Below are 22,881 nucleotides of genomic sequence, written 5' to 3'. Positions count from 1 at the left end.
TATTTGATAATTTCTCGTTCGTGAAGTGAAAGTAAACAAGAGTGAGTAAGAATAAAATATTAAAAATGATATGTCGCAGAGTATTTATTTCCGTATCAAAGTGATTTATGAGGGAAATGAAAATTTTTATACGTGGAAAGAAAAAGTATTTTTTTAAAATTTGATTTATGATATTAACGTTTAACGTTCAGAGAAGAAGTTATATCTTTTTAAATTATAATTTTAATGCAGTTTCAATTATGAAGTTTTAGTTGATAAATTTTCGTTAAAGGAATCTGATTAACGAAACAGCATGATAAAACAAATTTTTCAACTTTAAGCTAGCTTCGTGTTCAATTGGATCGTAACATTTAAAAATTTTATAATCAATTGCATATCCACTTGTCAAGGTACGGAATTCCCTTTCGACTTTGAAATAAACTAGTCACAAACGTCCGCATTGATTAGTAGTTACACTTTGATTTTCGAAGCGAAAAATCGTAAATTAATTATCGTGCTTCCTATCCCAACTGCACTCGTACTTTAACTTTGCGCTTTGAAATCGATCCAACATTTTATTTTCTACGATTTAAATTATTCAGTCTAGTGTAAATTAATGATGACCGCGATTTATTCGACAATAATTTTGATATAAATATTTGTACGAATAATATTTGTACAAATGTATCGCTTATATAAATTTATTAAATTCCATTGATCAATTAAAATCAATTCGTCATATTCGAGATAATAATATTTCTACAAACATTACTTATATAAATTTCAAATTTGATTGTTAAATTTGATTAATCGTAATAATATAGCCCAATAGTATAATAATAATAATTTTACCTGTTCCCTTTTATTTTCCCAAAAATATAATTTATTCGAATTTAGACGTATTTTTCATTAAATTTTTCAAAACGTATCACGATCATCTTAATCTTCCTTCAATAGAACGATTATAGAAATAAAAACAATCTATTTTAATCAAAAATCAAAAAAATAAATACATTACTTGGATAATTAAAGAAACTCGTTATTTCAAAATTCCGTCCACGCTTTTTCATTGATTTGTAATAAAAGCCTTTCGCGAGTTTAAGCATAAAAAGGGGGGGGAAAAAAAAAAATAATCGCGCATCCACTCGTCTCTCCGTGTATCGCTCGTCAAAGAGACGCTCGAAAAAAAGAAAAAAATAGAAAGAAAAGCAGCGATTCGAAAGGAGGAAGCAACGGGTGGAATCGAATATGCCGCGCTCGTCGTGTCAGAGTGACACAGACGACATCGATTCCGGGTTTTCACGGCAATCACGTTACACGCGAAAGTGGCCAGAAGCGTGGAGTGGAAATCCCGAAACGGTGGAAGTTAGCCGGCGCAACGTTGAAACGTCGCCACGGTCTTTTTCAGGTGAAGGGCTTTCAGCTGGAATACCTCGCCAAAGTACCTGAAGTGAAGGATACGGTTCACAAGCACTCGTTGCTTCATCACCTTTGCCACATGGTGATGGAGAAGTTTCCGGATTCCACGGATCTCTATTCCGAGGTGAGAGCGAGCAGCTTACTTCCGCGCCGAAGGAGCGGATAAAACTTTACTAGGCTAGGAACCGAATAACCGTCCGCCATATTTGCGAAATCGCGGATAGGGAAACGACTTCCTCTCGCCAGTTTGAGAAAAATGATTGATGAAATTGTGCGAAGTCGAGGACTTCCGGTTTTTTATTTTTAATTCAGAAAGTAATTTTCAATTGGATTTGTTAGTGTTTCGATCAAAATGTATATTTTTATGTACAGGAGTGGAGGAAAGTTTAAGAATCGAATAGTACTTTTATGTATTGATTATCGTACGTATATTGAATCTGGAAATAGATTGAATTAAATTAGCAAGCTTTTGAAATTTTTTAATTAGATTTTTATTTTTGAAAACATATTGTATTTCGATTCGCAAATAATTATAGTATATCTTTGTATCTATTTTTTTTCAACAACGAAAATTATTGAATTAAGAATCGATGACGCAAAATTTAGAATTTGATAATTAAGTCTTGCCATTTAGTCGTTTGAAGATAATCTTCAAAGATTAGATCGCGTATATCAATTCAAAGTATTAGTGCCAGTAGAAAACCGTGATCAAAGAGATTTTCGAATTTTGTTCAGATTGGAGCAGTGACAAGAGCTTCGAAAATCGACTTCGACGAGCTTGCAGCGAACATTGGGAAGTTGGAGAGCGAGTGCAAGGCATCGTGGGATCATCTGAAGCTCATCGCGAAGCACGATGGCTCCACGATGATGAAAGTCAAGTAAGTATCAAACTCAAAATATATAGTGTACCAGCGAGATGGATTCGATTTCTCGTAATTTCTTCGAACTTTGTTACGCGAAGTTTCTCCCGCGAACTTTTGAAATTTTCCAAAGATCCATTCAATGTTCGACGTAAACCTGCGACAGATTTTTTTTTTTCCGCGATGAAACTGGCTCTGTTCCAAATGGCACCACCATTAATTACAGAAAACGTATTTCTTCCTTCCAAGCTCGTACTTCTTTCTCGACCTCTTTTAACTTCTCTCCTTTTTTCTTCTTCTTTATTCTTATTTTATTTCACCCCATAGCTTCGCCGTGAATTTTCAGAATCTTTATCTGTTCATCTCCCTCTAACTTTCTTCTAATCTAATCTTTTCTTTTTTCTCTCTCTCTTTCTTGCTTCTCCTTTTCATTTCTCTTACCTTTATCTTTAAAACTGTTGGTGAAGCGCGAAATTTGCAGAAGTAAAGTAAAGTTTGCTCGGATGGACGGGAGAAGATGATAATATTTTTCAGGATATATTTATTTCAGATTTAAAGGGATTATATTAAAAGAGAAAAGTATCGAGGTATAATATATTTTAAGTCGATTAATTGTTAATATAAATTGTTGAATGATTTTAAAATATTAGGGAGTATAATAATCGATCATAGTACAATGATCTGTACAAATATTTTCTATCTTCGATGTTACTTAGAGCAGATATATTTTATTTAACGGTGAAACGTTAACGTTGACTCGCGTGGTTCCCCCGCATTAATTAAGTGTAACGGGACGTCCTAAATGTCGGTCCAGGTTAATTCGTTTTTGCTCGAAACTCGTTTAAGCGATCGTCTACCGAACTTCTCCTCGAACACGACGAGTAATGGAAATGTTTTGTGTAAAAAATGCTCGTTGGTGATTGCCTTTTTGCGAACCTTGACGTTCTTGCCGTTAGAATAAAGTCAAGATTTTTTTTCTTTTTTTTATTACTATGATCTGTTACAAATCATGGAAGAAATATATTAGATGTTGTTTGATTGGATCATATCGGTTTAAAAATTATCGATGAAATATATTTTGAAATGATATATGTATATATAATTTATGTATTATAATTATATTGCTAATTTTTTATAGAAAACTTTGCACTGTGTATAATGCTAGAAAAATAAGTGCACAACAGCATAGTTAAAATTATAAAAGAGATCTCAATAATTAAGAGTGACACGAAATTCTATACAAGATATTATTGTCATATAAGAGAACTTTACAAATACATCGAGATTAATCAGATCAGACTTAAAAAATTATACGTTCTCTTCACGCAATAATAAATCAAACAGATATTTACCACATCTCATTTGCTCCTTTACACCCTCACGATACAAACAATTAATTATTCCATATTTCACCAATTTTCGAATCAAAGGAATTTTCGATATCGCAAACAAAAGCATCCTATCGAAAACAAAAAGAAGGGGAAACGCATTCCACTCGTATTAATAAAAGCAAGAGTACATTAATCTCCAATTTCTCTGTCGGTCTTTGTCGAAGCAGAATGTCAGACTTCCTGGCCGACTGCGCGGAGAGGATAATCGTGCTGGGTATAGTGCACAGGCGGATCATAAATCGATTCCACAAATTCATCCTCTGGCTGGGCATCCCGTTGCACAGGGTGCAGGACACGAAGCCGAACGAGTTTTGCCGTATCGTGTCCGAGTTCGCGCTCGAGTACAGAACCACCAGGGAGAGGGTGATACAGCAGCTCGAGAAAAAAGCCAATCACCGTGAAAGAAATAAGACCAGGGGAAAGATGATCACAGAGGTGAGTTACAGGGCAGGGTATTTTTTTCCTTTTTTTTTTTTTTTTTTTTTTCTTTCTTTCGACTGAAAATCTTTGGGAAGGGCCACCTCTCATCAAACACTGTTATCGGAGCGTGAACGGGCATTATGGCACGAGGGGGAATAAATTGCTTTTTTTTTTTGCCACGGGTAGAATCAATTTCTTTTCTTGCCCACCGTTGCATTAATATCCCGCTCTCGTTTCTCGTCCGCGATTACGTATCCTCGTTGTCGAGGGCGCAGGTTCACTGTGATCGTTTAGAATCACAACGGTCGTTGGCATCTTTGTGATGTGCAAGAACAACTTTGAGATGATTAGATAGTTCTTTTTTTTTGAGTATAATTAGTTAATTAGATTCTACATTCCTTTTTTTTGTATTTATGTTCAGAAAGAATAAAGTTATAATATTTTATTTTGTAAGTTGATCAATGAACTCTTGTATTTATAATGATTGATGATTTTCTGTTTTCTGGTGACTATTTATTTAGATTTTAGAAACTGTATACTGGATATATGTCTTATTAGTCCTTGCACTTTTTTGTCTAAAACAGAGAGAGATTAGTAGCAATTGAAATTATTTATCTGGAATTGAATAAAAATTGTGAAAGTGTTAATTTTTTTCTGAAAAATAGCAGTATCGTTGATACAGTTTGGCAATAAAATATATAACTCTCAACAATTTTCGTTCTAATATGAATTCGACGACTGGTTTGGTCGTTGCAGGTTGGCAAATTCAGGACGAAAGAGGATCGCGCGGACGCGGAACTCAGACAATTGCTTGGAAGCGATATCTCCGATGTCGAGAGTATTCACGGCACCCTTCCGTGGAGAAGACAGAGGAAAGATGGTGAGTTTTTCGTTGTTACTTATTTCTCTTGTTACTCGTTCGTTTTACTCGTTCCCTCGACTCCAAGTTTCTTAAACTTTGCGATTCCTGCTTGAATCTCTTCCTTTTTTGCTTCGCACGATAGATTACGATCTTTTTTATTTTTCCTTTCGTTGCATTCGTTCTTCTCTTTATGTTTGCGATATTTAATCACGTAGTTGAAAATAAATTGCTTGTTGGTGATAAAAATTTAACATTTTACATATGGTGAACGTGGATGAATTTTATGCGATGCGAAAATTCAACTAAATTTCTATTTTAAAAATTTTATTTTCATCGGCATTATAATTTTTTGTTGTAAAGTGGAAGAATGAAAAACAAAGGAAAAAATGATAGAAATATTTTTACAATATTAACGTTCAACATAGATGATCTTATGCTCCCAATAAGAGTATCGTTCAAACCATCTGTGAGGTTCGTTTTTCCATCTAGACGCAATTTGCAACATAAATCTGTTTTCTGCGTGACGCATCGTTCGATTGATCGAAGTATTCTAATATCCTGCCATCGACAAGTTTCATATTTCTACATTACACGACGTCTGGCTCGTAGAATACAGAACAAGGCAATAAAACGCAATAATATCGTCGCTTGTTGGTGCTCGATCGAACACCAGAAATCACTGCAATGTTTCCATATTTCTTTTTTCTTCTCCCATTTTTTTTTTTATTTTTCTTTGGCTGAAAACAAACCATCGATTTCACGTACAACTTATTAATATTTATAAATACTACATATATTTTAATCCCTTCAAGTTAATCTTGTATTAAAATATACTTATATTCTAAGATATCAAATTTAATGTTAACAATCCATGCAATTTAAAAGTAAAAAAAAAAAAGGAAAAAAAGAGTTTTCATTCTCAGAATCTCTCGAACTCCTGTTACCCAGGATAAAGAGGAGTGGACCAAAGTTTTCGCAGTCCTTCTTAAAAGAGTGGAAAATATAACGCGTCTTAAAAGGGGTAGCCACCAGATAAGAACAAAGTGCGAGAATTTCTCCTCGTTTCCGCAACACTGTGGCCTGCAAGAGATAAATGCTCCTTCTTAAGCAAACGCTCTCGAGGCTAAATTTGGGGATAGCTTGGCTTGTTTGACGATATTATCTAAAAATGAAAAGTAACGGTATTTCAGAAATGTGCGGCTAAAAAAACGCAAGAATCGCGTTTAGAAGATAATCTCGTGCGGGGGAGGGAGATTTACATGGGATTTCCTCGTCCTTACTTTAATATTTCCTGACCATTTTCCCGAAATTTTTTTTCCCGCCATTTTCTCGAGACTTTTCGACTCGAAAAAGCTAATGGAATCTTGTTTATGACAGTTGTTCTTGCTTCTGGAAGTATTTTTTTTTTCTTAAGAGTGCTTCTTATTTATAATGAATGGTTTTTTTTTTTTGATAAAAAATTGTTAAATTTGTTTCCTTGGTAAAGTGATATGAATAATAAACTAAGAAAGAAAAGGAAGAAGATCAAAGAAGAGAAAATTTATATTTAAGAAAAAAAAGGATATTGCTTCTCTGAAAGTGAATAAAAGTTGTGTAAGATATTATTAATTATTTTATAAAATTAATTAACGGTTCAAATTGAGAATTAATTTTTGTATGTATTAAATCAAAATATAAAGCAATCGTTAATTCTTGATTTAGATCTTAAACCTAAGTCATCTTTTGCATCTTACTATGATTATATAATAAAAAAACAAAAATAAAAAAAGAAATTAATAAAAATGGAAATAGCGGTATCATAATATAAATTTATTTTGATTTTTTGTCAGAGATGATATTATCACTGTAATAGTCACTTGTCTGACTACATATTGATATTTACTACTGCTACTCTAGACATACACGTTAATGCTATGTAATACTTCATCAAAATTTTTTCGTTTAAGATTCAATTAAATAAAATTTTCAAATTTTTGTTGTCACATAAGATGATAAGAAGACAAAATATGCAGAATAATAAGATTAATTAGTTAAATTCATATAATGCAAAAAATATGGAAAATGGAACTTTTACATTCGTGATGATGTTTCTCTTAAAAAAGGTCAAAATTTTCTTAAAAATGTATTATATATATATAATATATATATTATTTCTATTACTGGATAAAGTTACTTAACTACTTACTAATTACTGGAAAAAGTTAACTTGTTTTATTGACAAAATGAAAGAGAAATTAATTATTAAACAATATCAAGAAACTTAAATTATCAAAGCTTCTTGGATCAATTCTTTTCAAATTTAATTTATTATTTTTATTAAAAATTAATAATACTGAAAAGAAAAAAAATATATTTTTCAAAATACCATCGCATCTGAAGAGACATAAAAAAATTCCCGATAAGATAACATTCCACGCGATGAGATTCTACCGAAGCCAATCTCCGACAAATCCCAAATTCTCCACACCTGAACGAAACAATCTTCTCCTCGCGGTTGTATCTCGAGAATGGTGTTATTTCCGCCACGATTCAGTAGCCATTTTACGGTAACTTGTAACACGCCAAGATTAACTATCAGATGGCACCATGGGCGATGATCGCCTCGCTTTTCCTCGAAATGTTGGAAATGTTGGATGAAAGCGAAGCTGATATCATTCGGGATCGCGCAAAATCGTCTACGATCGTGACCTTTTATTCTCTCTTTTCCTCTCCACTTGAAAGAAGAATTTTTATTCGTGCAGCGTGGACCATATGCGTATAAAGGTCCTGGAGGGCAAAGCCATCCCTTTACGGCTCATAAACTTGCCAATACTCGTGCACTACTTCACCTACACGGCCGTCATAACTTTTCTTTCCTTTTATTCTCCCCTGTGCTCCTCTATAAAATATCTAAATACCCAAAGTTGCCTATATGTTTTATCATCCTTTTATACTGTTGAAGTTTGGATATATTTGAAAAATATATAATACGAATGCAAATAGTTGAATTTTTGTAACAGTTAATGAATAATTCTGTGTTCTCTGAATGATTTTTATTCCTGTTAATTACAAAGAATTAACTCTTGTTGAGAATTAACTCTTGTTAATTGCAAATTATGAAAACACACTATAAATAACTTTCCATGGATTAAATAATACGTAAAAACCAATCGATTAAATTATAATTAAATTATAAATCTAATCTGATTAATAATATTCGAACTTTTAGTCGAAAACAGGAAGCTTTTTTTCGCAATAAAATCGTTTAATCTAAATGGTCGAGTGACGGACAATCCTGATGTTAAAGTTTAACCGTCTCGAGGATAAACAGGGCACAAAAGTCCAGCGCAGTCTGCGACATCGAGTACCCACGTTGACCACATCGCGAAACTTGGTCCCTCATTTCGGCCCTAGTTCATGGAAATTCCTTCTTACCCTCTCCCCCCACCACCCCTTCTTTACTGGTTCTTCCTGTGCACCTACCTTCCTATCGGATTTACACAGCCACAGAGACCGCCAATGGAAGCTTCTTTCAGCCGAGTTTCAAAGAAGCTCTCAAAGGAACTCACCGTGCTTTTGACGGTTCCGAAGTTTCTGCCCCCCGGACCACTAACATAGAGAGAGAGACTGTTCCGCCAAGAGTTGACCGGAGACCGAAAGAAGAATGGCCCAGTCCTCTTGTGCAGAGAGTTGGAGCCGAGTAAACGTCGTGAGACGACGATACAGTCTCTCTCTGGTTGGAGACAGAAATCTTTGCTGAGAATTGTTAATGATAGAGAAGATAAAAGATAAAATGGTTATCTATTTGTATTTCTTGAATGAAAATGTGATGGGGAGAGATTGGGAGATTTTTAGAATTTTGATACGATTTGAGGTGTATTTCTGAAAATTTAGATTTATTTTTTCACGTGTCATTTTTGTATTTCGATTTTGAATGGAATTATGATTCTTATGTTTAAAATTTGTGTTCTTTGCTGATACAATATGAACGTTTTCTTCTGAAGAAATAGAAATGTAAAAAGGGAAATAATCGTTAAATTTTTAATATTGACTAAAATGGGAAGATTTTCAGGTAGATTTGTGAAAATAAAATCCAATTTAAGATACCAATGGAATCTTTTTTCGGTAATAATAAGTAAAATTATAATTTTTTCATGAATTTTTCAAAGTTCTAATATGTCAGTACATATTAGAAAGATTAAATTATTAGTAACTTAAAATAAAATTCTGATAAGAATTTTAATAATCTGCATAGAATTTCATTATCAATTCTTCTCTCGTTCTCTTAGATTTTTTTTAAAATTCAAACAAATTCACCCTCGATTCGATGAAATAATTTTCATGATGACACATTCATCCGGAATGCATCTTTCATCGTTGATTCCGTGAAAAGTTTAGAAATATTCCGCTTTCTAATCAGATATTCTCAGTTTGTGATTCCTCGTTTCTTAAACACGAAACGTTTTTTTAACTATCGAAACGTGATCGAATCCTTTTTTTCGATTCTAGATATTTTATTATCTTACTATCTCACGATTAATTATAATTAATAATATTACTCATCCGTTTTCAATTAAAATTCAGATACCGAACTCTTTACAGAGATAAATTCGACTTTTGAACATATATCACAAAGGAATGTAAAATTTCTATTTCAGGTCGTACTTCATTGGGCCCACTGCTCCGTGACGAGAACACAAATGGAAATCTGACTGACGGCGATGATGAGTTGCTGGAATCCCTGGTGAAGACGGCGACGAAAACGCCTGCAACGAGGACAACGCCAAGGGAACGCAAGAGGACCAGACACGCCGATCGTAAGTCTTGTAAGTGTGATCCCCGCACCCTGCACCTGCCCTCCATTCTTCCGCGCTGATCGATTTATCTATCAGTTCTTTCTTAAAAATCGATCGTTTGATCGGCTCTTCATTATCGATACATTTTCAGTGGTGTTTTATGGATCAATTTTTTCTCTCGAGGACTCCATGTTACTTTATAACTTCATTCTAAATAAATTTATCCAAAAGATTTCAATTTTTTTATTCATCCTATTTGCATTAATCGTTATGAATAGTGATTTGCAAAAAATTGTTCTGAAATATTTTTACATACATTATTTGCAAAAGTGCGTTATTCAATTTTTTTTCACTTTAGTGAAATCTTGTAATATCTGGTGATATATAAAATGTATTTGTTGCAACAATGAGAAAAATTTGTCCGATTAAGTATAATTTGAGAAGAATTATTAAAAATAAAATTTATTTCAATGGATATTACTAATATAGTTATATTAATTTGAAATTTTATTAAAGTGCATACGTGTTTTCTTTGCATCGTCTCCTCTTCTCCTCATCGTCGTCTCTTCTTCAACAATTCAATTATTCTTATAAATTTCTCTACGAAACACAAAGCAGTCGTCGTTATCTCGTCTTATAAAGATGCCAGGCACTTTTTAAAGTTGTCCACGAGATTCGATCGAGCCGTCACGCTGATGATCATCGATTGGAAATCGGGGCGGGAATTCATTTTTCATCGGGAACGGGGACCATGAAGCTCGATTTGCCGGCCGGATTGATTAATCGCCGTCCGGATTTGAGATGCGTTTTCCCGGAAATTCTAGTTGTCTAACGGAAAATGCAGATTTCGATACGATCGGCCATTGTCTGCCGATAAATAATTGGCGGATTCAGAAAGTGATTTCTGGAAAAGGGACGAGCGATTAATCTGGCCCAATTTGTCCAACGATACCGATCGATCGATGGCGATTCGTTTTTGATTTTTTGATTTTGAATTATACCGTGATTTCTCTTCTTTTTAAACGATCATCGTCTCGATGATAAGATCTCAACGTCATTTGACATTTCTAATTTCTATAATATCCTAATAATAGTATTCTAATCTTGAAATTCATAGCAAATATGAATATGTAATTAGATTTAAAAATTTTTGATAAAAAAAAAATGTACAATTTTAAGTGATATATGAAAGAAATAAGAAGAAGTAAAAATTTTATAATCTTCTATTTTTTCATCGAAAGATATTTAAATTTAGAATAATTTAGGATAAAATTTAAAATCTTTCATCTTCCCATTATAAGATTTTAAAATCTAGTTAGATTTGTCATCGTTATTTGGCATTTAAAGAAAATTATGAAATCAAGAGATCGAAAATATTTGATATCAACATAAGAAATATTAAATATTGAATACATTAATCATCGATCTTCGATGTAACAAAAGATGCTGTTAATTCGGATAAAAGAATAAAAGAAAGAAAACGACTTGAGTAATAGATTTTCTTTTCTTGGACGGATGATCAATTTCCTGGAATCTCGTTTCTTGTTTCCAACAGTCGACGCGATCTATCACGGTTAACGAGAAAGGCGAGCTTAAAGTCGCATTAATATTAATTAAAAAAACATCCTAGAGGATCGTAATTCCTCTCAGCATGCAAATGCTTACGCACTTTCATCTGTATTCTTGAAGATATCTCTTCGTTAAAGTTGATCTCTTCATAATTAATGGCCAAGGAACAATTATATAACACGTATGCCGGATTTATATGGCTGCAAATGGAGTCCTCGAAACGTTCTGAAAATAAATTCGGTCCATAAATAAAGATTCGATCTCGACAAGCGGAAGTCCGGAGGTGAAAATTCGAAATGCCCGCGATCGAAGGCAACATTAACATTATATGAACTTCGATCGTTACTTCAATCTTCTTCGAGCACCTTATTGGCACCGATCTTCCTCCATCTTTCCTCTCAATTTCGACCAGTGTACATATATATATCTCTTTATCATCTACGTTCGAAGTGAAGAAAAATTATAAATTGAACGAGGTAAGAATTATTCCAATTGTTGATCGCCACGTTATATAGGATGTAATAATAATATTTCAGAAATTGATTCAGAGAGTGATTTATTATTATAAACGAGAATTAATATTTATTCAAAAATTGAAAATACGTACATCTTAAATGATTTTTTTAAACAGTATATTACAAAGATTTTAAAATTCTTATTATTAAGAAGAATATTATATTATTTATACAGGGGTGAATTTGCTGAAAAATCGTGGACAAGAGTAATATTATCATATCTGATAAATTATAATAACGTAGCATTATTATTTCAAAGGAAAATTTAAGCTTCAAGGAAACTTTCAAGCAAAACTACTTTGGCGACGATCAACGCGTTAAAGGGGTTAAAAATGATCTTGTTCCCCCACTGGCGATAAATAGTCCAGGTTACGACAAAGTTTTTCACGACCGTGTATCATGCAGATCGCGTACATTTTACAAGTTTTTTAAGCAACATCTGCGGTGGCAGTTTTTTAAACAGCTTTCCGCGAAAATGAGACACCCCCTCCCTCTTCCACAGTTCGGCGAAAGTGTCATTTGCATTTTATATTGCGCCTATTCACAGTTTGCCGAGCATGGCCGAGCCGTTTTCATAGTCGAACGCGTCAGCGTTTGAAAAATCCGACGGATTTTCCCATGTTTCGGATGAAAGCCACCCCTCTTTTTTTTTCCAGGTTATTGTGAACCGTTTTAAGAATCTCGTTTTCGAAGTTCGCGCGCTTTTGAACCGAGTTCGCGGAAAAGGAGGTGTAAAACGAAATGGCGAATAAAATGTTAAAATATCTTTCGAGGTGGGCCATTTTCACCGTGAAAATGGGATATAACTGTGATAAAGAGAAAATCACGTGGAAAACGTTTCCCATGGCGTGACATTAACGTGAGATTGAAAAAATTTTGTCATATTTTCCTCTTTCTTTCTTTCTCTTTTTCTTTTTTTTTTTTTTTTTCCCTCGCTTTTAAATAGGTGTCCACGATTTTTATGGAACTTTGTGTGTTGAAAATTGGCGAAATATTAGATTTCCTTTTCACGCTTATATTGGAATATCGGTGATAAAACACCATTTCCGACTATTTTCGACGCAATATTTTTATATTGGCGATGGTTATTAGATGGAACTTACAAGATCGATATATTGGAAATATATTGTATGTAATAATATTTGCATTTGCTTCTTGATGCTTTCTTGTATGGCGAATATCGATATATTTGATATTATAGTCAAGTCACCCTTTATTTATTACATTTTTTGATGAAAAAATATATTTCTTTCTTTTTTTTTTAAATTTACCATTTTTAGCAAGTACTCAAATTCTATTTTTTAGTTAGGTGAAAAGTGAACTCGTGAAATTTATATCGCGATAGATTCATGAAAATTGATTTTGTTTATAAATCAAAAATATGTAAAAATCGTAAAATTCGTTATAAAATTTAGAAAATCTAGAGATAAACGATTTGTTGTGATCGATGCTCACAAATAAATTTAAATTTATTTTACAAAATTTTACAAAATTCCAGTCTCTCAGCAATACATCAGCAATATTTATCTCAAATTATTTTCAATGTGTTATCAAATAAATTGATATTCTTCATTCGATTATTCCACAATTTTTTAAATTATTTCGTATTTTTGCAATAAAATAAGACAATAAAACATTTACCATTTTTGCGTGTATTTCATTATTATTTAAAATAAGATTTGCAATTTTTTAAATTATTCCAGCGAATATGGAAAAAGAAACTTTTCATAAATTAATTATAACCATAATTTGTATCCACTTCGATTCAAAGAAGAAAAGAATATCTTTTACAAGTCAGCAAGGCATCATAAACCGTTTGATTAATAAATATTACAGGAAATATTTGCGAATCTTCTAAAAACACGGGCAGGTTTTTTTCAACAGTATAAACGTTTCCTGCATCGTATAACGAGGTATTTGCTGGGTATACGCGAGGGTGCAAAAGGATAGGAGATAACGATTAAACATTGCATACGTTCCCCTACGAAAATAGAAAAAACACGCACACACTCATGCCGTAGAGAAAAGTTCGTTGGTTTTCGTGAAAAGAATATATGGGAGGAAAGCAAATAGGCTACAATTTTTCAATTTCTATGCCGCACGTCGTTTCAAACAATCAATGGAAGAATGAAATCCCTCTCACATGATTCATAATAAAATTAAGATTTACATTTTATGGATTCATTTTTTTTCCCCCTTCTTTTATTTTTCGTATTTTTCTCTGTTCACTGCGCAAACAAAGGATTCGCGTAGTTTGTTTTTTACAGTTTTCGTTTAAATACACTTCTTTGCCCATCTCTCTGGAGAAAAAAATGACAAAGATATCTGTCAAAAGTGATATTTGACACTCGGGAAAACATTTACAGATAGGTAGAGTAAGAATCTAGCGGGAGGAAAATTAAACATACGCCGTTTCTGAAGTATAAAAGCTCAAACTCGATAATATCTATCTTTAACCTGTTGATACACTCCTGCTAGCGTGTACGTAGATGTAATTTCATTTAACTTGTTCCCATCGATCCTCTCGTGTGAAGTATTTTTCTTATCTATTATTTCGGAATTCTTTCCTTCCTCTCTCTCTTTTTTTTATAGTTTTTATATTTATGTTAGTAATATCAATTATTCTCAATTTATTAAGAAAGACAGTAGAGAAAAATAAGGTAAGATTGATAATAAATATTAATTTTCTTGTTGATATATCTAAAGGGTTATCTAAACGTATCTTAATTATAATGATACAAGAAATATTTTTATGCAATTTGACAGATATCAGAAATATCTTTCTATGACTATATATATACACACTCGAATTCTATTGAAACAAAATTCATTAGATCATAGATAGCTTTAAATAATATTTGAAATATTTTTCTTTTAAATTTTCTGATTCCATAATATAATCCAAATATAGAGATATAATTTTCCATCATAAAATACCATTCAAATTATATTCTAGCTAATTTCAAGCTTCAACGAATATTATTCAAAAGGATATTTAATTACTAAATTTTTAATCAATTTATACTTTTGTCAAATTATACTATTTTATGCATTAAATACTTCTTAATGAAACGTATTAATTTTCTCCATTTAAAGCAAGACACATAAAATTACAATGCTAAGATATTTTGTATGTTATTAATATATCAACGATAAAATATTCAGCATTAATGATATGCTATATATAAGCTTATTAAATAAAGGAAATAATGTAATAACGAAATGGAGGGTGCAATTGTCTGGAAAGGGAAGAATCCAGTAGTTGAGGGAAAATAACAATTGGCTAGCATGCGTACAAATAATTCGAAGGAGCGTGTTTTACGGAAGAAGCTCATTTTCCCTTTTCTCCTTCATTTCCTCCCCTTTGCCCCAAATTATCCAGTTTAAGGTGGCATAGCAAAGGGTGTGGTGATGGTTTGAGTACATACGTGCACCCACAAGCAAGTATATGTAAAGATCACAAGAGAAAAATTTGATATAACAATTTTATTTTTCGATTTTTTACCATTCAGAAGGAATTATCTTGATATAAGTAAAATAGCAAATTTTCAATGTAAGAGAGAAAGGGAAAGAAATTGATAATAATGAATTAATCATCGGACTAGAAAATAATAATTATTAATCTATATATATATATTTGTACAAATACATATTATCATAGAATAAATTGTATATATCTATACACGTATATATTTGAAAGAAAAATTAAACACATATGATACTTATATCTCTATATAAAACATAATAACATAAAAACAAGTTATATTTTTAATTATATAAAAAAATAGAAATGAAATTTTGTATAACTAACGTAGTAACATTTTGTATAACTTCGACAACTAATCAATTGAATTAAAAAAGAATTATTTAAAGTAACACAAATCTGTTATTAAAATCTTCTGTAAATATAAAGAAAATGATACTTAACAAGCTTTTCTCTTATGGTTTCGTACACGTGTGTGGGTGCAAGTAGGTATGTGTAATACGTGTAGAAACCGGTGGTGGTTGCTAACGGGGTGGCCTAGCCTTTTTCCCTTCCTCTTTTTTTCTGTCTGTACAGTGAAGCGGTCGCGCACCAGGGAGAACAACACCACGCCGGAAGGGTACCAACCCTGAAGGACTACCAATCGTGACCGACGCGATGAAGGTTCGCTGGTTTTTCGATTAAACGCAACTTGCTTTTCCTTTTCTTTCTATTTTCACACTGCATATTCTTGTTTCTATTCTCTTCTGCCCTTTTTTTTTCATTTCTCCTTCCATTCTCTTTTTGTTTTCTTTCTTCTTACGTGGAATATTGGTTCGGGCCCTTTTCTATCTGGGCATGCTTTGCTTGTTCCTAGCAGCATGTGTTTTGCGATACTTGCAATGTTTTAAGATTGACGTTCTTATCTCTTGATTGGAAATGGATTTCTGACGAGACTTGTGATTATTTCAAGCTTTATGCTTGTTCAACGATGATGGAAAATTTTGAGATTAATTAGGAAATAATAATACGTCTTGTTTAAGAATCTTGGAATATAGAATATTTTTAGTGTTTGAAGTGAGTCATATATTTTAATTGCATGCGTGTGCATCTTTATCGTACTTTAGCATTTGAGAAAGACATTTTTATAGTATTCGATTTACGTGATAAAATATTGATAATAGACTATGAAAATCACGTAAAGTTACAAATAAAACTTGAAACTTTCGTATAAAAAATATGAAAAAAAACCAAAGATTTTATCATCAAAATCTATTCAGAAAATAAGGAAAACCATACCATTGAAATTCGTTTTTGTTTTATCCCGATATCTCAATCGGTTGCCGAGATATAGGGATTCAAAGTGTCCATAGCGCTTCAGACAGGGCAGAAATTATGAATGGGTCAGTGACCTACATATTTTCGTGGAAATGCGTACTATTTCCAGGAATCGCGTCTGTCGCTTGTCTGGACTTTGGGGTAGGTCAGTGAGACGAGGTGCGAGCGAGAGTTCCGAGTAAGCGACAAGGATGAAGATAATAAACGATCAAAAATTACCCTTTTCTTTACACGACGATATCTCGGCAACCGGAAGTCGTATCGAGATGAATAAAAAAGCGTTTTAAAGTGCAAGGTTCAGCGCTTCTAATGGTCTCTTATCCATTTACAAAAAGTAATTATCTTCGAAGTTATAGCGGTTTAAAGTTTCCCTAATTTTAATAGAGTTTAATCGAGTTTTATGATAAATTACGTGACGATTATATTTATTTCTGAAAAAATATTGCTTATAAGGATATTACAATAAATTTGAATACTTATTATACAGAAAAAGAAGAATATAGAAAAATTGTTTCGACATAATATTATATAATATTGTTTAAAATTTCAACACGAACGTGTAATTTTGTAATGATAACATTTACTATTATTCTTATATTAGGATACTTGTTCTTCAATATCGTGTAGTTTTCTTTATAAATAAGATCTCGTGTTTTCAAAAATATTATGGATAAAAACTAAACATGTTATATTAAATAATAATATTCTCAAATTGAAAAAAATAAAAAATTCTAATTAAGAAATAATAATTCAACATTACATACTTCGAATTAAAAACCAATCAACGATGTTTCGAAAAGAGATATTAATATATAATCGAAGAAAATGAGAAAAAATTATAGTAATTGATAGAATATCATTGAAAGAAATTACGGTAATACTATCTCGTTGATGATAGTAATAGATATTGAGAAATGATAGATATAACTGTTGATAGACAGTGGAGTTTACATTCCACCATAAATTACAGTCCGTTTCGGGGCAAATATTGAGCACAATTATCAGCAAATGAATCCATTTAGGATAAATACGGTTTAACATTATCAATAGCAGTATTAAGGGGATATACGTTGTGTAACATAATCTACATTCTCATGTATGCTATGCTAAGTGTACATAATAGAGTTAATATACGCTATACAATTATTGGTTTCGCTTTCTAATCATTTTGCGAGGTAATTCTGCTTATAAATTATCTAATAAGTCTCATATATGAATCTAAGGGAAAAATATTCAGGAAAGTGACACGAATCTTATCGATTTTTACAATATATTCGTTATAAGAGGGAATAATGAATTCGAATAAGAGAATTTCATTTCATGATAAATGAAAAGCAAATCTGATTCAAGGAATTCATGATTAATGAACTTGTTGATTTCTTTCCAAAGTAATAATTAAATTTTAATCAATATTATTCAACGATTTTATTGAATTAATCATTGACAAATTATTAATTTCACCTCTTTTTTTATAATTATTAAAAATTAAAAGTTAATATAATCAGTTGATAATTAAAATTTATCAAATTTGTTATTGATTTGTAACTACTTCGTATGAAATTTAAAAATATAAGTAATTCAAAATAATGAAAAATCAAATTCAATAGCTGAATCAAAACATAATACCACAATATTAATTCAATCTTGCAAGACAATCCTAAGAAACGAAACTCTACGATCTTTATTCAACCTCGCTCACAACGTAGCAGTGTAATCCAGAAACCAATTCTCCAATCCCACCCTGCACATCGAACTAATTTCCCCCGGCTCATTAAACAGCATTCAACGTTCCCAAAGAACATTCGATACATCGAAGCGCTTTCACCAAGAGCCGCCGCGTCACTCGCGCAACGATCAATCGAATTACTATCGATCTACCCCCATGGGCCTGTGACGCTTATTCACACGCGTATGGTACACACGCTGCCGTATCGAAAGAAGCGGGGGCCAAGTAATTTCGTTGGTATCGATCCTTCTTGACTGTCGCCACAAATATTTACTAAGTAGTTCGGCCGCAGCCGATGCACGATAAACACAGTCTCGTTAATAACGTGATCACGTGGGCGTCGTGGCACGTGTTGCACGATAAACGCCACGACGAATAAATTGGAGGTAGGCAGGTCTCATGTTTGCCAGATGACCGATTCGATTCGAGTAACATTAAATTGGAAGTCAACGGTGCGCGAAAATCGGCTAATTCGACCGATGGCAGAGATAGGCTATTACGGAAAGAATGAACCTTCGATTGACACCATGTACAACCATTCGTGCTAAGTGGCATTAATTGTAGTTGAGTAACGTTTAAGGGGATGGTTGAAGCATCAGAACGAATTCAGAATTGTTAGTTATTTGAAATTTTAATGATTAGTGGAATTAAAAAGTGAATTATTAAATTATGTAGGACGTATACTGTCCTTTGTGACATTAAAAATTTGTTAAATTTATAAAATATTAGAAAAATTTATCATTCAGATATTTACTATATTATTATTTCAGTACTTTCATTTTTTTGGCACAGATTAATTAATTCTTCTTTCATTTAAGTCAATAAGATACTTCATTTAAGTTGACAAGAATATTTAATTTTTAGAAATGAGCTCAAATCCTTGAATTTCGAAAAGAAAATTACAGAAATGATTTCAAAATACTGAAAATTATCAAATAATCGAATTAATAAACATTAATCACATATTTCCTGTTCACATACTTACTTTTTATACATTTTTTCTAGTCTTGCCATTGATTCAGAGATATAAAATATTTTTATTCATAGTTTATAAAAATCTACATTTATTTCCTTCATACTTATATTCTATATTTTCTTCGAATAAAGAATTTTCTTCATGCATTTTTAATTATTTTAAAAATTTTTAAATAAATCAAGACTATACTCAGTACATTATTTCTATTATTCAGATTTAATAATAATAAAATAAAATTATTAAAATAATATGATATAACTGAAATAGTATTAAAAAATTTTTAAAATAAAAATAAATGCTATCGAGATGCTCTTTACATTTTTACATAGGGTACCAAGAGTAAATAATTTATAAAAGGTAATGTTTGTTTCTCAAACACAAGTATACACTTTTTAATACTCCAGTTGATCTATCCTGGCATTCTCTATAAAAAAGTATCGAGGCATATGTAGCAAAAAACTTGTAGTTGAAAAAATAATTAAATTTGTTTAAATATCTTTTAAACCAATGATTTTTCGCTATATATGGCATAATGCTTTTTTACAGAGAATACCACGATACATCGACTGATGCATTAAAAAATATATGATTCCATTTAAAAAAACAAAGTTGAGCTTGACAAGTTTTTTATGGGCACACCTACGAAAAAACTGAGAGCACCATAATATAGCCCTTTCGAAACCATTCAACTTTTGTTCCAAGCATTTTTTAATATTATGAAGAATAAAGGAGATATTAAATAAAAAAGAGTAACATCGAATTTCCGACCGACGAAGAAAAATTTTTGTCCAAAAATTCCACTTTGTATTAGGAGAACATGATACGATAGGAGGTCGATCGAAAACTTTTTCCAGGAATTTTTCGGCAATTCTTGGAAATGACGTCAAATTCTCGGAACCTCTAAAATTCTTGGAAATGACACCGAGTTCTGAGAATTACTAATGTTCTTGGAACTGACGTCAAATTCTTGGAATTCTCGATCGAGTGAACGAAATATTACTTCGATCGTTCTTTGTATCAGGAGAATATAATTTAAAAGGAGTTTTTTCACACTTATCGTATATCTACCGTTCTCCCACTTACTTTTTTACCATTTTTCTTAGCGTTGCCATTTTTCTAGAGCTTTGAAACATTTTTCTTCGCAATTTATATATTAATTCACATACTTTCTTCTTGCATAGTTATTTTCTGCCAATCTAAGCACGTTTTTTATCATTTTTTTAACTTTTTTATCACCTCCAACGCTGTACTTTTCTTATATGGAATATCTCGATTATTTTTAATAATCGATTACATAATATGTTATACCCGGTGTCCGGATAACATTATCCAATGTATCTGGCTTGTTTCTGGAGATATTAAAAAACGTTTCGAATAAAAGTTAAACCTTTTAGGGGAGGGAACGGCCTGCTGTAGTTTATTTTTTTATACATTGTAGCGTAGATGATTTATAAAAGGGAATGTTTGTTTCTCAAACACAAGTATGCACTTTTTAACACTCCCGTTGATCTATCCTGGCATTCTCTATAAAAATGTATCGAGGCATATGTAGCAAAAAACTTGTAGTTGAAAAAATAATTAAATTTGTTTAAATATCTTTTAAACCAATGATTTTTCGCTATATATGGCATAATGCTTTTTTACAGAGAATACCACGATACATCGACTGATGCATTAAAAAATATATGATTCCATTTAAAAAAACAAAGTTGAGCTTGACAAGTTTTTTATGGGCACACCTACGAAAAAACTGAGAGCACCATAATATAGCCCTTTCGAAACCATTCAACTTTTGTTCCAAGCATTTTTTAATATTATGAAGAATAAAGGAGATATTAAATAAAAAAGAGTAACATCGAATTTCCGACCGACGAAGAAAAATTTTTGTCCAAAAATTCCACTTTGTATTAGGCGAACATGATACGATAGGAGGTCGATCGAAAACTTTTTCCAGGAATTTTTCGGCAATTCTTGGAAATGACGTCAAATTCTCGGAACCTCTAAAATTCTTGGAAATGACACCGAGTTCTGAGAATTACTAGTGTTCTTGGAACTGACGTCAAATTCTTGGAATTCTCGATCGAGTGAACGAAATATTACTTCGATCGTTCTTTGTATCAGGAGAATATAATTTAGAAGGAGTTTTTTCACACTTATCGTATATCTACCCTTCTCCCACTTACTTTTTTACCATTTTTCTTAGCGTTGCCATTTTTCTAGAGCTTTGAAACATTTTTCTTCGCAATTTATATATTAATTTACATACTTTCTTCTTGCATAGTTATTTTCTGCCAATCTAAGCACGTTTTTTTATTATTTTTTTAACTTTTTTAATACCTCCAACGCTGTATTTTTATTATATGGAATATCTTTATTTTATAGAGACTACCAGGATTCATCTACTGATATATTCAGAGTGATATATATTAGGAATAATTCTTTCTCTGTATTGAATTGTTCGAATAGATGTAGTCATTGGAATGCATATATTATGTTGTATATAGGATTGTTAATTTAAATGAATGTGTTATTAAGAAATAGAATTAATATATATATTACTTTGTGTTTTATTTTTTATACAATAATACACCTTAAGTTTATTTAAATTGTTATAGCTTAATAAATAAATTGACTCAATCAATATTTTTGTATATTAACACTCATTTGTCAAGAATAAGATTTGAATAAATAAAATACGATGGAATATAGGACAAATATATATATTCACTGTCGTAATGCATTTAGCTTTTAACTTAACTAAAAAATATACATGATATTTTATTTTCGTTGATTTCTAATGATTGTTGTTTTGTGACCTTTTATTCCTTTATCCGATTAGTTTCTATGTTATTTCACCGTGTCGTGGATAGAATTGATGGACTTCTACAAACGAATTTCCGATTTCGTATTTGGGATACACATCGGGAATCGAAGAAGTGAAAATAGCCATTATTGATCAATCGAATTGGATACAGGAGAAAATCCTTATCTTTTAAATTCTTTGTTTAAAACTTTTTATCGAGTTTTAAAAAAAATATAATGGAATATATGTTTCGATCTATATTTATCAATTAATTGATTCGATCATCAACTATTTTTAAACGAATATCAAATTTATTATATATTGATTTTAAAATAAATCTTATAAATTCAATGGATATACGATAAAGTATAAAATATCTCAAGCAATTTTGGTAGTAACAATTTTATATTTGAAAATTATTCGATTTACAGGTGATGAACGCGCTTAATAATTTTCGAAATCTATTAACCACTATTCATAATTATGTATGCAAGTGCGAAACATTGATTTATTCTGCTAGTCACGAGTTCACATCCTGTTAATAACAAATGCCAATCATACTAACGTGGAAACTAATTTTCTCGCTTGATCAATCATTGTCTGAAATGTTGAAATGGTGTTAATACTTCTATAATACTAAAGCATTCGATATTTTTGATATTTATTAATTGCTAAAACTAAAAAATTAATAAGCACTAAGTTTTTTATAAAATTAAATCTATAGTTATAACAGAAGTGAAAAATCTACTGAGACTCTCACTAATGAAAAATAATAATATTTTGCA

General features: G+C 31.5%; 1 protein-coding gene across 6 annotated transcripts in view; it reads left to right on the top strand.

The window, feature by feature from the left end:
- LOC122719302 overlaps positions 1–22,881 on the top strand; it is a 248,040-nt gene that overhangs the window by 222,968 nt on the left and 2,191 nt on the right. For 2 of the 6 annotated variants that reach the window (XM_043945004.1, XM_043945005.1), the window contains exons 22-26: positions 1,388–1,522; positions 2,134–2,276; positions 3,814–4,084; positions 4,826–4,949; positions 9,569–9,736. In XM_043945004.1, the coding sequence (XP_043800939.1) occupies positions 1,388–1,522; positions 2,134–2,276; positions 3,814–4,084; positions 4,826–4,949; positions 9,569–9,736 (841 nt within the window). Of the gene's footprint in view, positions 1–1,387; positions 1,523–2,133; positions 2,277–3,813; positions 4,085–4,825; positions 4,950–9,568; positions 9,737–15,850; positions 15,938–22,881 lie in introns of all 6 variants that reach the window. The other 4 variants (XM_043945009.1, XM_043945008.1, XM_043945006.1 and 1 more) reach the window with 4 other exon arrangements.

The sequence above is a fragment of the Apis laboriosa genome, unplaced genomic scaffold (assembly GCF_014066325.1).
Source record: "Apis laboriosa isolate Shangri-la unplaced genomic scaffold, ASM1406632v1 scaffold72_cov160, whole genome shotgun sequence".
In the NCBI taxonomy this organism is placed as follows: domain Eukaryota; kingdom Metazoa; phylum Arthropoda; class Insecta; order Hymenoptera; family Apidae; genus Apis; species Apis laboriosa.
Note: the sequence above shows the minus strand (reverse complement) of the source record. Positions and strands in the feature narration are given on the sequence as shown.